The sequence below is a fragment of the Athene noctua genome, chromosome 15 (genome assembly GCF_965140245.1).
Source record: "Athene noctua chromosome 15, bAthNoc1.hap1.1, whole genome shotgun sequence".
Lineage (NCBI taxonomy): Eukaryota > Metazoa > Chordata > Aves > Strigiformes > Strigidae > Athene > Athene noctua.
In genome coordinates this window covers 19250355-19265409 of record NC_134051.1, presented here as the reverse complement: position 1 = coordinate 19265409, position 15055 = coordinate 19250355, and the positions used below count along the sequence as shown (strand labels likewise).

Genomic DNA, 15055 nt, shown 5'->3' with positions numbered 1-15055 from the left:
AGTGTTTTTCTCCCTCCCTCTGCCACTCTCCAGCGCTGGGAGCACTGCATGCTCCGCTGAATTGCTGCACCACTGAAAACAAAAGGAATTTAAATCTCTTTCAAGCGTTTTTGTTGTCAGGCACTTCTGCTAAGCATCTGAACTTGTAAGCTGTAGAATTTGAGAAATATGCAACCCAGAACTAAGTGTGGTACAGGAGGAAGATTTTTCTGCTGAGGCCAGGGAAATAACTTCTGTTTTTTGTTTTGTTTTCTCTTCCTCCTCTCTCCCCCTCCTGCTGACTAGATCGAGAGACGTCTTGACACTGTGAGATCTGTTTGCCATATTGCACAGAAGCGATTAATTGCATGTTTTCAGGGCCAACATGGTACAGATCCTGATAAGAGACATGTAAGTACAATTGCCTTCTGGCTTGTGTTCTGAGACCTGTCTGAATACAGTCCGGCCTTCTCCATACTGATCAGCTGCTAGGCTTCAAATCAGCCAAGGGGAGAAAAGCTCTGTAAAGCCATCTCACATGTTGATATTCTTTGGTAAAATGCTAGCTGTAATTCCCCATCAAATACAGTAACACAACCCTGGAGTACCTTCGTAATGTCAGACACTCACTTGCTTCTGCAGTGCGCTGAGTGCTTGCAGCTTCCGTGAGACCTGGCGATGCTGTGCAACTCTGATCAAGCTCCTCATATTTAGAATTACTTGTGTACTGACATCTCCAGTTAACTGTAAACGTTTTTTCTGTACGCGTTTGCTTCTGCCCCTCTTTAACAAAGCTGTAGATAGGTTTTCTTAAGGTGTTAGAACCAGAAATAATTAACATTCAAGTTCCCTTCTTTTACTGAATAATAGAGACCTCCTGAAAACAGGGGCACACAGAACAAACCTCTGCAGGGAGAGAGATGACAAGCTAGTTGCTTAGATCTCAAGTTAAACCTGTTTACTTGTCTTTGACAGTAGTTACATATTTGGGCCTGTCATTCCAACTAAGAGTGAGAAGAAAGTGCTTTTCAAAGGGTCTGAGAACAGGAGTCTTGAGGCTTGAAACTTTTTTTTTTTGACTTGGCGTTTTCTTAAAGTCAGAGAATGAGCTGCATATGTGTATAATAGCAACCATATGGAAGAAGAGAAAAATCTTAGAGGGGATGTACTGGGAAACCTGGAAAGGGTGAATAGCGCTAAGCTAGGCACTGTTCCTTCTGTTCCATAGAAAAAACTTCCTCTGACAGCTCTTGCTCAAAATATGCAAGAAGGATCTGTCCAGCTGAGTGATGAAACTCTGTTGGGGTAAGTGTCTGGCTTGCTTTCGAAGTTGCAGTCTGTTATTTTACTGCCTGCGGGGCTCTAATTAGAGACTTTGGGTACACAAAGGCTGTTTTCAAGCTAATGAAACTAATATTTCTAGATTCCTTCTCTTAATCCAAAAGGAGAAAAAGTGAGCGAGCATTTCTTCCAGAGTGCTTCTGGGGGCAAGTTTTAGTCTTGCCCAGAATTGCTTTCTAGAGGATTCTGATTCTCTGCTATCTTAAAAGCTTTTGAAAATTACTTTTATCCTTGTGAATTAGTAGAATTATCTCAATTTAAAATTTAGTGCAAATACCGCATTCTGCAGGTTTTCATTAATGACTTAAAATAACACCAATTTGCATTAATGGCTTCTAGTTTAAAATAATGCCAACTTCCTTATCCTGGCAAAGTGCATATTTGCAACTTACAGGAAAGTGGCTGAAACAAATAAATGTCAGTATGCTGAATTCTAGAGCAAATGTGTTTCCTCGTTGCTGATGGCAGTTCTAATGGAGACGGCGTAGAATGACCGTAAAAACCTTTGTGTGCGTTTTTGTGAGCTGCTGCAGGAGATTTAAACGTGGATAAAAACCTGAGAGGATAGGGTTTTTCCTCAGAACAAGCTTAAAACAAAGGTCAAACCATGGTTTTGGAACTTGAGACTGCAGCATATGTGATTGCTTAGCATTATGGTGTTAAGACTCCTTCACATTAAAGGGGCTTAGGACAAAATGAAAATTAAATGCTGCATTGAGCAATTTTCCCGCATCTGGTGAGATAGAAGGATGGACTTTGAAATAAATACTAACTTCTCTGCCCTTAGGACCAGTATGATCACCTAGATGATCCAAAAATGTTTGTAATGCAAAGGAATTTTGGAAGACAAAGGTTTAATAACACTCCTTGCCTATCCCAAATTTGACAGCGCAGAGAGTCTTTGTTTTGTGCCATTAAGTAGTGCCTTGCTTTATAGAAGACAAAAGCTTTCCAAAAGGGTAGCAGATGACAAAGGGCTCCCACTATTTTGTTTTGAATCTTTCTTCTTTAGTCAGTAGTAACTCACATCACAACTTCCTATAATTCTTAAAGGAAAATGCTAGATACATGCGGTGATGCAGAGAATAAACTGGCGATGGAGCTCTCTCAGCATGAAGTCCAGATCGAAAGAGAAGTTTTAGATCCGCTGTATCTACTAACAGAGGTAAGTCACCAGCCTGACTGAAGAAATGGATTTATGTATAAACTGAGAAAAAAGGGTTTATCTCATTGCTAGTAATAGAACTGTTTCCAGGAGTCCTGTTAGTGGTGGAAAGTGGGTATGAAATGTGCAAACTGTAGTTCGTTACAATACACAATTTAAAAATAAATGTAAGCCTTGAATTCTTGTTTTAGACAGAGATCCCAAACATTCAGAAGCAGAGAAAACAGCTTGCAAAGCTGGTGTTGGACTGGGATTCTGCAAGAGGAAGGTAAGAAATCACTTCTGTGATAATTGCTAGGTCCTTTTCTGTTCATGGCGACTTCTTCTTGGCGTCTCGTGGCGTCTCATCGAATGCTGGTACTTGCTTCTGAAATGGGACTGCATGTGTGTTAATATGTTGCTGAAAAAAGACAAACCTACATGTAAATTATTCAAAAAAGGACTCGCAACTACTAGATCTAAACAGAATCAGGGTTTTGGAGCTCTTACTGGCCTATATAGAATGTATAATTCTGAAAAATGCTGAAAACTCATCTTCTGTCCAGTTTGCATAAGTTGTCAATTTAAATAAGGAATGGGAGTCTAATTCTGGAACCATACCAAGTGCTTTTACAGCATTATACCGAACCGTCTCACTGGTAGGGTCCTAGGTTGTTCAACTTTAGTCTTAAGTCCCTTTAAACGGTCTTCAACTGGGGTGATAATTTCTGTAGCATTTTCTGGGATTGGTAGTTCTGACGTTTTATACACCCATGCTATGGGCTGTGGAGAACGCAGGGTTTCTTGTGGATTTTTATAGTTGCTTATCTGTTTGCGAATTATGCCAGCATGTCATAAATGGTGTATTTTGAACACCCTCCTTAGTTCTGCTGGGAAAACCCCTGAAACTATTGGGGTTTTTTTCTGTCAAAAGAAAGCCATTGCAAGGGAGCCAGAAATGCAGATTCTTGCTCAGTAGTAGTTTTCACCAAATGACCAAAGCCCTTCTTCCACAGGTATAATCAAGCCCACAAGACTTCAGGAACAAATTTTCAAGTGCATCCTTCAAAAATAGAATCTCTTAAGGAAGAGATGGACGAAGCTGGAAATAAAGTAGAGCAATGCAAGGTATGACAGGATGAGTGTCTGTCCTTTACGTGTCTCCCATTAGCAACCGCAGCAGTCGGAACGTGCCTGTGTCTGTGCGCCTGCCCGAGTACTGCACTTGCAAATTATGTGGTTGTTAACAAACTATATGGCTTAAAGGTATATTAATGCTTGTGGATCTCTGTCTTGAATTGCTTTAATTTAACAAGGAACTTTTGGGGGGGTTAAGATGAGTATTTTATGTTATTTTCTGTTTTGGTCTGAGCCAATTATAAGAAGGAACTGTATCTTAGCCTTGACTGAAGCGTTCAGGGTGTCTGGATGCTTCAAGCCACTGAGTAGCCTTGCAGTGTGAGCTGCCTGGATGAAATTCAAGCTGCTGACATGAAAGGAACATTCTGACTATTACTGACTCTGAGCAGTTCACATTCAGTTTCAGTTCTCAGTTGTCGAACAGTACATTATGCCACAGTTGAGCTGAGCACCAAGCCCCTTTCAGTAGCACTTGTCTTTGTATGCAGGGATTGGCTGTAAATAACGTACTGCCATACAATCCAGTTGGTGATTTAAGTGGGCAACTGCTTTGCTGTGTAAGACAAAGTTCAACATTTTGCTTGGGGCAGGTGGATTACTGGCTTCCTGCACTGCTGGAGTTGATAGGTCAGGCTTACTGTGGGCAAAATATACAGAAAGACAGAAGTATGTTTAAGTTGAAAAGCCCCTGTAAATTTGACGTTGCTGTTTTGCATTGCTTTTCAAAGGATCAGCTAGCAGCAGACATGTATAACTTCGTGTCCAAAGAAGGGGAGTACGCTCGATGTTTTGTTATGGTGAGTACTTCTCCACTGTGACTTTGATCGCAGCGTGTACGTGCATAGACACTCAGTTCTCAAAGATGACATTTTGTCTGCTAAACCTTCTAGTCTTGTATTTTGTGCTCATCAGAGGCTAATGCTCTTTTTGTTTTTAAAATGTGGCTTCTGTTCTCAGTTATTAGAAGCACAAGCAGATTACCATAGAAAAGCATTAGCAGTCATAGAAAAGGTCCTACCCGAAATTCAAGCCCATCAAGGTAAAGTAACTTGTGCTCTGGCTGATGCTTCTCCTTGCCTGTGCCACCTATGCACAATATTCTCCTCCTTTATCTTGATTCTCTTGCATGCAGACTTACTTAATAAGGCCATTTTGATCTACTTAACAATTTTACATTCCCAAGCATAATTCCATCTTTGTGTTCTCTGGAGTTCTCCAGCCATATTTTAACACACTAATAAAATATTAAGGATCTGTCTGATACCCAAGAGAGTAAAGGAAGGATTTTTCTATTTGCTTGCACTTCTTCCTTGATATCATGTGCCCTTTGCTAATTCATACCTGCCTTTTTAGGCCAATAAAAGTTTCATTGTGATTTAGGAACTCTTTAGGGTCCTTGCTTCTCGAATTACTACTAGGCGATTATCAGAAAAATTCCCCTTATTCTAAGGAGCTTGACTTTTTTTCTTCCTCCTTTTATGCAATCCTTTTTCCCAGTGTGCACACTGCACTAGAGCTGGCTAATGCAGTGTTCATGTTACTGTCTGGAGTACCAGCACTTAAGGGAAGCTATCAATACAGCTGCATTTCTTCCCCATGCTCCTAAGCTTTCCGTTGTCAGTGGGAGTTAAGGTGTGTCGTTGATGGTTTGGTATGAAGATGCACTGTGTGGTGTTGAATTGCTGTCCTAAATACTGGCTGTACTGTCTCTTAATTGCTAATTGCTTTGAACAAGAGGTAGACCTAACAAAGTCTGAGGAAAAAACATAACGAAAGCTGAACGAGGCTCAGGTACCTTCAGTTATGGACCACGTGCAAGTTGTAGAAGACGAAGCATGTAAATATACAAATAAATACAAGCATCTCGCTGAAAGATGACACAGAATGTCTGTAAATGTGGTGGGAGATGAGGTAATGCAAACAAACGATGCTTACACGGCGTCAGGGCTGTGTTACAGCTGTCTGGAAGGTTCTCTGTACAGACACGACTCCTTTCACTCTTTTTAGTGTTGCTCAGCTGCTCTGTACAAACTCTTCATAGGACAAATGCTTCAGAGCAGATCAGCCTCCTAGGAGGTGGGCTAGCAGGCTTGGTGTCTGCGTGGTCCAGTGTCTGGAGATCTAAGTGTAGTGCATGACTCCAGCAGTGTTTCTAGCTGTTGTGTAAATTACTGTGATTTTGAACAGTTCCTGGGATTTTTTGTCCTAACGTTTGCTGTAACGTGCACAACTGGGGAAAATGACACGTGCCTCTAACGGTGTGTTAATGAATGAGAGGAACCAAAGCCTTATGAGGGATGTAGTTGATGAGGTTTTGTAAACAAAAAGGGTAAATAAAATCCTGTGCGGAAGCACAGTGTGTCCCTTGAAGTCTTCATCTTTCTTGACCTTTTTTCCACATAAACAGAATAATGCATCTGTACTAACAATAACCTTTTACATCTGCATTTTTTTCTATTAAGGCAGCAGAAAGGGGTGAAAAAATAAATTGTAGGAAGCAAGAAATTCACATTCAATTTGGAGAAACTTGTGCCAATTTTGACTTTCAAAGTTAAGCAACAATTGAGAAATTGAACTGAGAATTTGTGCAAGTGTTACTGATGAGCTGTTAATGTGATAATTGTAATGTAAGACATTGGGGCTATTAATATCCGTTTTAAATTGCTGATTCCTTAAATCAGCAATAAAATTTGTGTTAACAGCTCAGCTTGTATACACATTAAATACGGTTAAAAACTTAAGTTCAGCCCAGGTGATGCAATCTGGACAAAATTTTTCATAAAGACTCTTGCAAACCTAAGCCTTTTGGTGTCTTGGTGGATCGGAATTAATGTAACTTCCAGTCATGTGGTGGCACTTGTGTTGGGGCCTGATGGGGCATGTGCTTCCATTTACACAAAGGATTTCTGTGTGATATTCCAACCAGAAAGATGCAGAAGTATTTTTTTTCTTGAACACCAGCAGGCTCGTTTTCTCTTTACTCGTGGTATAGGGGACTTTACCAATCAAGGGCTGTAAAACTCCTTTATTCTGAAAATTCCTTTTCTGTACTGGAGACTTTCTTCTTGTCTTGTCTGGGACATAATTCAAGGGTTTGTTAGATATTTTGCTCAGTGTTTTGATACTCTCCAACTAGACAAATGGACTGAAAAACCAGCTTTTGGAACTCCATTAGAAGAGCATCTCAAGCGCAGTGGTCGTGAAATTGCAGTCCCTATTGAAGCCTGTGTAATGATGCTTTTGGAAACAGGAATGAGAGAGGAGGTAGGTAACACCATATCACATGCTAGGGAGGGTAGGAAAAAAGAGCTCAAACTCCTGGACTAGTGTCTGTATTTTTTAACAAGTTGCTTAAGTAATTTTGTTTATTGGTGTTGATGATAAGTCTTTTGCAACAGAGTAACCTGCAAAGATATTTCAGATAGTGCTGAGGTGAATGCACCTAGAATGAAAAATTAGCAATGGGCCAAGGGTGAGATGTGACTAAAACGTTGTTGATAGCAGTGACACGTGAAGAGCCAGCTAGGTCAGAACAGTACTGTAAGGAGAAGACACCAAACTTGAAACTGCTCTGAAAGACGCTGTCATAAAATTTCTGCTGTTTTCTGCTTGTGCTAATGTGTTGCTAGCAGTCAAATACGTTTTATTTTTAACGTGCAGGGCTTATTCAGAATTGCTGCTGGAGCCTCCAAGTTAAAAAAGCTGAAAGCTGCCCTGGACTGTTCAACTTCCCAGCTTGATGAATTTTATTCTGATCCCCATGCCGTTGCAGGTATGGTGAATGTTCTGAATCAAGACCGCGTATAAACTGGTACAACACGAGTTTATGCTGTTTGTTTAACTGTTGGCTTGCTGCAGTGTAAGGTGTTGATCTCTGCAGACAAACTATGAATGAAAACACAGTGAAAGGGCAGTACAGTGAACAACTTCACACAGAAGCATAGGGTACACATGCTCATCACGCTGGATGTGTTCGTGTCTGCGTGACAGCGGCGTTTAGCATTCAGGTGATCACAGTAATCCAAATGTGATATTTCCTCTCACGACAAGAGTGTTAACGTGATCAAGGGAGATTGGAGCCATATGTCGGTCTTTGTTCTGAAGAGGTGACTCATAGGTTCATGGTACATGTTTCTGTCAAATTACAGTAAATGCTGGGAGACCTTTTATGTTAAGTGTTGAGCAGATACATTGTGGAAGTGTCATGTCTCCCCACTGTTTCACTGGAACTTGGGTCCTACTGCAGAGCTAAAATAGCACATCTGAGGACAGAATTTTAAATGAAAACCAAAAGCAGCAGCTAAGCAGCTAGCCTGTTTCTGGTCTGCATTGCAGGGGCCTTGAAATCCTATTTGCGAGAGCTGCCAGAACCTCTGATGACCTACAGTCTGTATGAAGAATGGACACAAGCTGCAAAGTAAGCACACTAAAAATACCTACGTAAGAAAGCATTCTGCTTATTTTGATCAAATTGGGTTCTTCATATATGAATTCAGAAGACAAGACCAAGCTCACATAGTTTACTTTATCATTTTTGCTCTAACAAGTAAATATTTTGTGTAACAAATTATTTCAAGTTTTGTGGTTCAGCTTAATAGTAATTGCACAAAAATGGGGTGAAATATCTATTTTATTGTTTAAACATAAGGGCTGCTTCAGACCATTGGCTGCATAGTGTTGATGCTTAAGTTTTCTTTCATTGTAGATAGAGGTAATTCAGGGATTTGACGAGCAGGTTGCTGAATTACTGAATACAAAACAGTGAATTTATTTGGCATAAATGGAAGATTATACAGTCATCTTTGTTCACTGCAGAAACAACGAATTTCTGATCTGAAAGTAAGGTGTAACAGAATTATTTTTTTCCTTTCAGCATTCAGGACCAGGATAAGAAGCTACAAGAGTTATGGAGAATTTGTAACAGATTACCTAAGCACTATCATGCTAATTTCAGGTATGTGTGAATGTCTGTTGACTTGCAGTACAGCCACTTTGCTAGAATACTACATTTCAAAGATGATTAATCAAAACGCTAATCCAGGTGGGTTTTTTCCTGGTCAAATTCAGTTAGGTTTGTAAAAGGACACCCTGTTTTATGTGTGCATTGGTGGTGGTAGACTCTTTCAGTCAAGTTAATTCACTGCTGACGGCAGTGAAAGAGGGATACGTGGAACCCTTCTACTTAGGGGTCATCCTGTTGGCAGCGGGACCTGGCTTTTCACCAGCTGTGCTCTTCATTGTATTTTCCAGTTTTAGAAATCACCTGGACGTATCTTACATGTGTTGTTTTTCCTTTTGGTTTTACCTTTTGGGAATGAGTCAGAACAAAACCAACTTTGGTGACTCTTAGAAGTGTGGAAGTTCCATCATAGGATATGAAAATAGCTGTTAAGTAGGCCATCTCAACCTAAACGTTTTTTTTTTCTGAAAATATAATAGTTCTGTAGTTCCGTTTTGGTTCCATTGGTGGGAGATGCTTTCCTTTCTGCTCAGTTCAACTTTTTTGGTTCATGAGTAGAAACTTAGTGGCAGCTACCAAGCGAGAAGGCTGTTCATCTTATTTCTGGGGTTTGGGGAGCTGTCTTTACAAGTTCTTGAATTTTTACTTGCTTCCTTTCGACAAAAAATGCTCTTTAGTTTCTGCTGTTTAATTTATTATTTTTTTTCTTTTTGTAGGTATTTAATAAAATTTTTAGCAAAGCTTGCACAGAACAGCGATGTTAACAAAATGACACCCAGCAACGTCGCAATAGTCTTGGGCCCCAACTTGTTATGGGCAAAGAATGAAGGGTAAGTTGTTTTAGGAAAGCTACAAACCAGAACTTCCATGAAGCTGTAGAATTTCTTGTCACATAGCTTTAAATCATGTAGGCTACTCGCAGCAACAGTTTGCCTAAAAAATATTTCAAATGTTCTTTCAGCCTGTGTCTCCAGATCCTTTTGGGTCTGTGTCTTTTTAGGGGTGTTTTCAGATGCTGTGAACGTCACTGAACAGTCTAGGTTATTTTTCCTTTGACAGACCTCTGTGTAAAGCTTTTTACCAATTTCTTCTGCAGATCCCTTGCTGAAATGGCAGCAGCAACTTCAGTCCACGTGGTAGCAGTTATCGAGCCAATTATTCAGCATGCAGACTGGTTCTTCCCTGGAGGTAAATTCTTGCCATAGTTAAAAGAATTTTGTATTTGTGATAACCCAGTGCAGGTAAACCTCCAATAACATCTTTGCATCGAGGCACCATTTTGTATATGCATGTCTTGGGATGCATTCTGCCTGCCTCTCTTTCAGATCAAGATTTCAACGTGTCTGGGGCGTTTGTTGCGATTCCTGCTGTTAATTCAAATCACTTGTCACACACTGGGAATGAATATGACTCTGGGACACTGGAACGGAAGAGGCCTGTCAGTATGACTGTAATGGAGGGGGATCTGTTGAAGAAGGAAAGGTATGTTTTGTTCTCGGGTTAGGTTTCAGTTATTAGCCTGCTCCTGGGAGCTGGGCTGCTGAGGAGGCTGCCATCGGACACACTTTTATTGGTCTCAGGAGGAGGATTTCATGGAAATACTGTCGGTAACAATAGTGATTTATTTCCCCCTGTGTTGTTGCAGCCTGAGGAAGGTTCAAAGGTAATGTAATGGTATTTGCTTCCAGTTATAGAGTATGCATAGTAAAAACCAAGCAGATAATTACTGCTTCCAATTACCATTTTCCTGTTACAGATTTGGGGGGGTCTAAAATCCACTGAAACAGAAGTGTATATGGTGGCATCTATCAGTATCTAACTTCTGATATTCCATGGCTTCTTTTTCAAAGCCCATAAGCTGAGGTGGTGTTACCTGGTGCCTTCATGATAAGACTTCTGAGTTGATGATGGTACAGTATGCCACAGCAAACAGTAGAACGCTAAAAGTAAAACCAAAACGTGCTGTTTTCCCATATAACATGTAGTGTAACGTTCATTTATTATCACTCATATCATGAATATTCAAGTGATGTGCTGTTTTGTTTTTAGCTGTTTATGCAAATATTAAATTGTTACCTGGGTGTTAACTGTAGCTAGCCACATGCAAATTTATCAGCACTGGCAGAGGAAGAAGAAAATCAATTCAAGATTCACCGTCTTTAACACAAGAAGAATAAGATTAAATCCTAGAGTGAATGTGCTGTATGCATTCTAAAATCTGTTAGAATTTGAGTCCATCTATCCATAGTTCCCTTCAAACAGCAGTCATAGCGTATATCCAGGGGCTTTTTTGTCTGTCTTGAAATCTGCACTGCAGCTTAGTGTGTGATAGAAACAAAATTCACGTGGCAAAATATAATTCAGTGAGGAGGTACCCTGGTATGGAAGGAAATGTATGTATTCCCATGTAAAATTACTGAGTCATTTGACCTCATTGTCATCAATGTCTGTCTTCAAATGTAATTGAGTAGTTTGTTCCACTTACGTTTTGCTTACCCCTCCGTGTGGATAAGCCAAACACGTTGCATGTCTTAACATTAGTGGTGTTATATGCAGAAAGTTGAAGCTTTCCTTGTTGCTGCTTTGCATGCTGAGCAACAGGGGGTTGCATTTGTCTTCGTGGGTTGTAACATCCAGTTGTCCTGTTGCTTTAGTGACCTGGTGTGGGCTGGCGTGGTGTGTTTACTCTCTCTTCTTTCTGTAGCTTTGGTGTCAAGGTTATGGACTTCCAAGGGAACCCTCGGAGGTGTGGCACTATAAATAGAAAGCACACATCCCCTGCTTTCCAGCCACCACTCCCACCCACGGAGCCTGGCGTGCTGGCTCAGGCTGGAGCGGAGCAGCACTCACAAGCTTCTGTGGCTGAAACAAGCCCGGTGGGTGCTGGTTTTGCTCTCTCTGCTGGCACAGCAGAACAGTTACAAAGCCCGGGAAATGAGGATGGCAGGTAAGCGGCACGGCTTCAGCTGGCAGTGGCTTAGCAGGCTGCTTCAGCAGCAAACTGATGGGTCGGGTCCCAGGACCCCTCTTCTGGCAGCAGTGCCTGTCCTGGGGGGCAGCAGCAGGAGCTCTCCTGCCATGCCTGTTGTTCCAGAGTTACCTTCTGAAACACCATCCCTTTTTCTGCACGTTCCAGAACTGATCTTCTAAAAGAAGAGAATTCTTAGGGAAAAAAAGTGGTGATGAAAAATACTGAAAAAGACCGTACTTCCTACCCATTCTGACCTTTCCAAGTTACACCCGAGAGGTGTCCACACAGTACGACTATCAGTTTGCTGCTGAAAGAACAAAACCTACCAGTGGCAATACTAGAAACCCGTTGGTCTTGTTTGTTGTTTCTTGTACATGTTATCTGGATATGTGTCTTTTTTTTTGTCTGTAGCAAGTGCTAGTGATGACCAGACTTATTTGCTAGAAAACTGGAAGTCAATTTATCATACTTCAGGATTAGTTTCTTTAGGACAAGCGTGTATACAGGCTACTTAATTACTATTGAAACTTTGTGCAGTCATGTCCCCAGTATTAATATACACGAACTCCAAGACTGATGGGGGTAGCCTTGACTCTTCCTTTCATGTGTGGTGAAAGCAGCACTTTGCTTTCAATATTTTGTGGTCTGAGAGATGTAACAACCACATGCAGTGCTCTCTAAACGTTGCCCTCTCGCATAGCGTCTTGTGGTAAAACACCACTGTGGGGTTTGATGCAGCACTGACTCTTTTGCAAACAGCTTTTGTTCTCAAGTGACACTTTAACATTTTTTTTTTCTCGTTCGGAAATCCCCCACAGACTAATATTTCCTCCACAGATGTCTTTTGTGGCAGAGCCAGCTAAAATGAAACCTTGAGGGTAGCGTCTAAAAGCTGCATTTAAAATCTGCACAAACTCCGCATTCAAGTAGTTGAAATTTATTCGCAGCATCTGGAGAAATTAGGATTGCACTGAGCCAGTAGGTGACTGAAAGGTGCGAGTCCTTTTGAGATGAGGTGAGGGCAAACTGCAAGTGCGTAGCAAGAAGAGGGGGCAGTGCTCGATGCCGCCTTGGCTGGTTCATACTAGTGCTGTGGTTTCCCCCTCTTCTGTTGTCTTTGTAGCCAAAGGTCAGGAACAGCTGAGATGCCCTGATCTCACTTTCAAAGATTTTACAGGGCTTGATCCCTGGAAACAATTCTGGTCTCCCAGCAAGGTAAAAACTTAATTCCAGGTAGAGTGGAGAGAAGATTTCAGCCAGTCCGTGAAGGGACAGCCGGCTCTTGCAGTCCCTGGGGATCTCAGCAGTAGGACTGCATCCGCCTCCCCATGTCCTGTGTGTAGCAAGATGGTTCATGTCCTTTGTGGTTTTGGGGTTTTTTGGGGCAGCTTCACCGATTGCCATCGCTCGGTCCTTAGTGCTAGGTCTGGCAGGGAGTTGGATGCGATGCTGCGACAGGGTATTTGAAAAGGCAAATAGGAATGGGGGTGATGGGTGTATCTGAATGAGGAAATTGGGCAAGTAATTTTGTATGAACTTTCACGTTGGGAGTCTGTTTTTAAAGGATCTGCAAACGCACTGAAGGGGCGTTAGCCCAGAGGCCATACCCCTAGGTATCAGTATTGCATTCAAACAGGTCCTGCGACCCTGCAGAACCCGGAGTCCTGATTTAATTTCGGTAATTAACCTTTTGTACAGGCTTGCCTAAAGCCTACTGGCCACTAATTTGACAAGCTGTAGCAGCTTTCAGGCTGTGAGTACCTACAAGGCAGTGCAGAAGTTATTCTGAAGAGCTTAAGGGTCAGAACTGTAGTACAGTTCGTAATGTAAACCTGAACGGGCGCAGCTGATCTGGGAAGGCATTTTACAGTCATCTTCTAATGTAGGATTTTTAATTTTCAGTACCTCAAAATCGAAGGACAGCACGTCTTCAGCTACTCCTCCACCCGTGAGAAACGGCGGGCACACGGGCACTGCCCAGAACCAGTCAGCAAGTAGCACTAATCAGCTTTCTGTTAATCAGCCACAGAACGCGGCAGGTCCCAGTCCCCATTCCATGAGGAGAGGTGTGTGTTTCATTTGCTTTTCAAGCCACTAATTTCCAGTGCTTTATGTCCCACAAAAACGCTTACCAACATAACTTCATAAGCGTCTCTTCCTTTATTATAGACAACGGTTTACTCTGCTTGCATTTCGCTAAGGCCTTAGCTATAAATGCGTCTCTGACTTTTGGACTTTGGTGGATGCTCATGGTAACGTTACCAGCACTGTTAAACAAAATCACTCACAGGCTTTTGATTCGTAAACTTGTGTACCTGTTCCTGCAGCTTCCTGTTGGTATCGCTTTTATTAGATAATACACCATTTTATTTTGATAATGAACCCGAGTGTTCTTTCGTGCTACTGATTCCTTCCTTTCAGGAGTTTGGTTTTGCTGCACACAACCGTGATATCTCTCCTCTCCCCTTCGCAGCCGTGAAGAAGCCCGCGCCTGCCCCTCCCAAGCCAGCCAACCCTCCGCCGGGGCAGCCAGGAAGCCACAGTTCTGCCCCCGCTGCTCAGCCACCCTCTGTCTCTCCAAAACCACCTGCTAGAAGCTCTTCTCCTCCTGCTCAACATGCAAACCAAGGAGCAGCCCAGACCTCCGCTTCCCAGGTTTCTGCACCTCGGAGATACTCCAGCAGCCTTTCCCCAATACAGGCTCCCAGCCACCCACCACCACAGCCCCCAACTCAGGCTACTCCTCCACTGCAGCCCAAATCCAACAGTCAAGCGTCTCCTCCTGCTGCAGCCAGCAGTGAGCACGGACCAGAGCAGCCCTGTTACACTCCTCCGCAGACTCCAACACCACCCGACACACCCCCGCTAGGCAAGCATGCCACTAGCTCCCCCTTGTCACAGCCACAGCCAGCTACTCAAGAATCCTCCCAGTCCCACTCTCCCCCCCAGGGCGGTACGCTGCCGCGGCCACGGCCAGTCCCGAAACCCAGAAATAGACCCAGTGTTCCCCCCCCGCCTCATCCTCCTTCTCAGCTGGCTGGAGATGGTATTATTGCAAATCCCACGCAAACAGCTTCCAAAATAGTAACAGGTGAGTGGATTCTTTCCTGTTTGGAGGTTCCTCAAGACGTAGAAATGGAGAAAAAAAAAAAATGCTGTAGCTGAATTGAGGGGGGAGAGGGGAGCTGAAAAGCCCAAATAATAGTTAAAATACTAAATTTGATTATTTCCAGTTAAAATGTCCTGTTCTGTGCATGAGGATTTGGGGCACTTCCTCAGGGAAGGTTTTCATTCTTGAGGCAGAAAGGTTTGGGGGGGAAGCAGAGATGACTTTTGCTTATTTTTTTTTTTCCTGCTTTGGAAACAAAATGCTGTTATAGCACCCAACTCTCCAGGGCTTTCTCCAGGCTCAGCATCATGCATCTGTGGCCAAAAAGCAAGTGTTTGGAGGAGGGAGAAGCAGTAGCCAAGGGCAGTATATTTCAGCACATACAGAAGATAAGAAGTGGTCACTGGTACC

At 42.4% G+C, this 15055-nt stretch overlaps 1 protein-coding gene across 6 annotated transcripts in view; it reads left to right on the top strand.

Annotated features, from left to right (window-relative positions):
• Positions 1 to 15055, top strand: part of ARHGAP17 (Rho GTPase activating protein 17) — a 47586-nt gene that overhangs the window by 26695 nt on the left and 5836 nt on the right. For 5 of the 6 annotated variants that reach the window (XM_074919821.1, XM_074919822.1, XM_074919825.1 and 2 more), the window contains exons 3-19: positions 286 to 390; positions 1208 to 1284; positions 2374 to 2485; positions 2677 to 2753; positions 3481 to 3592; positions 4333 to 4401; positions 4562 to 4643; positions 6741 to 6868; positions 7265 to 7376; positions 7940 to 8021; positions 8478 to 8558; positions 9281 to 9394; positions 9661 to 9752; positions 9890 to 10046; positions 11269 to 11511; positions 13438 to 13601; positions 14009 to 14626. In XM_074919821.1, the coding sequence (XP_074775922.1) occupies positions 286 to 390; positions 1208 to 1284; positions 2374 to 2485; positions 2677 to 2753; positions 3481 to 3592; positions 4333 to 4401; positions 4562 to 4643; positions 6741 to 6868; positions 7265 to 7376; positions 7940 to 8021; positions 8478 to 8558; positions 9281 to 9394; positions 9661 to 9752; positions 9890 to 10046; positions 11269 to 11511; positions 13438 to 13601; positions 14009 to 14626 (2425 nt within the window). The remainder of the gene's footprint in view (positions 1 to 285; positions 391 to 1207; positions 1285 to 2373; positions 2486 to 2676; positions 2754 to 3480; positions 3593 to 4332; positions 4402 to 4561; positions 4644 to 6740; positions 6869 to 7264; positions 7377 to 7939; positions 8022 to 8477; positions 8559 to 9280; positions 9395 to 9660; positions 9753 to 9889; positions 10047 to 11268; positions 11512 to 13437; positions 13602 to 14008; positions 14627 to 15055) is intronic. The other variant, XM_074919826.1, reaches the window with a different exon arrangement.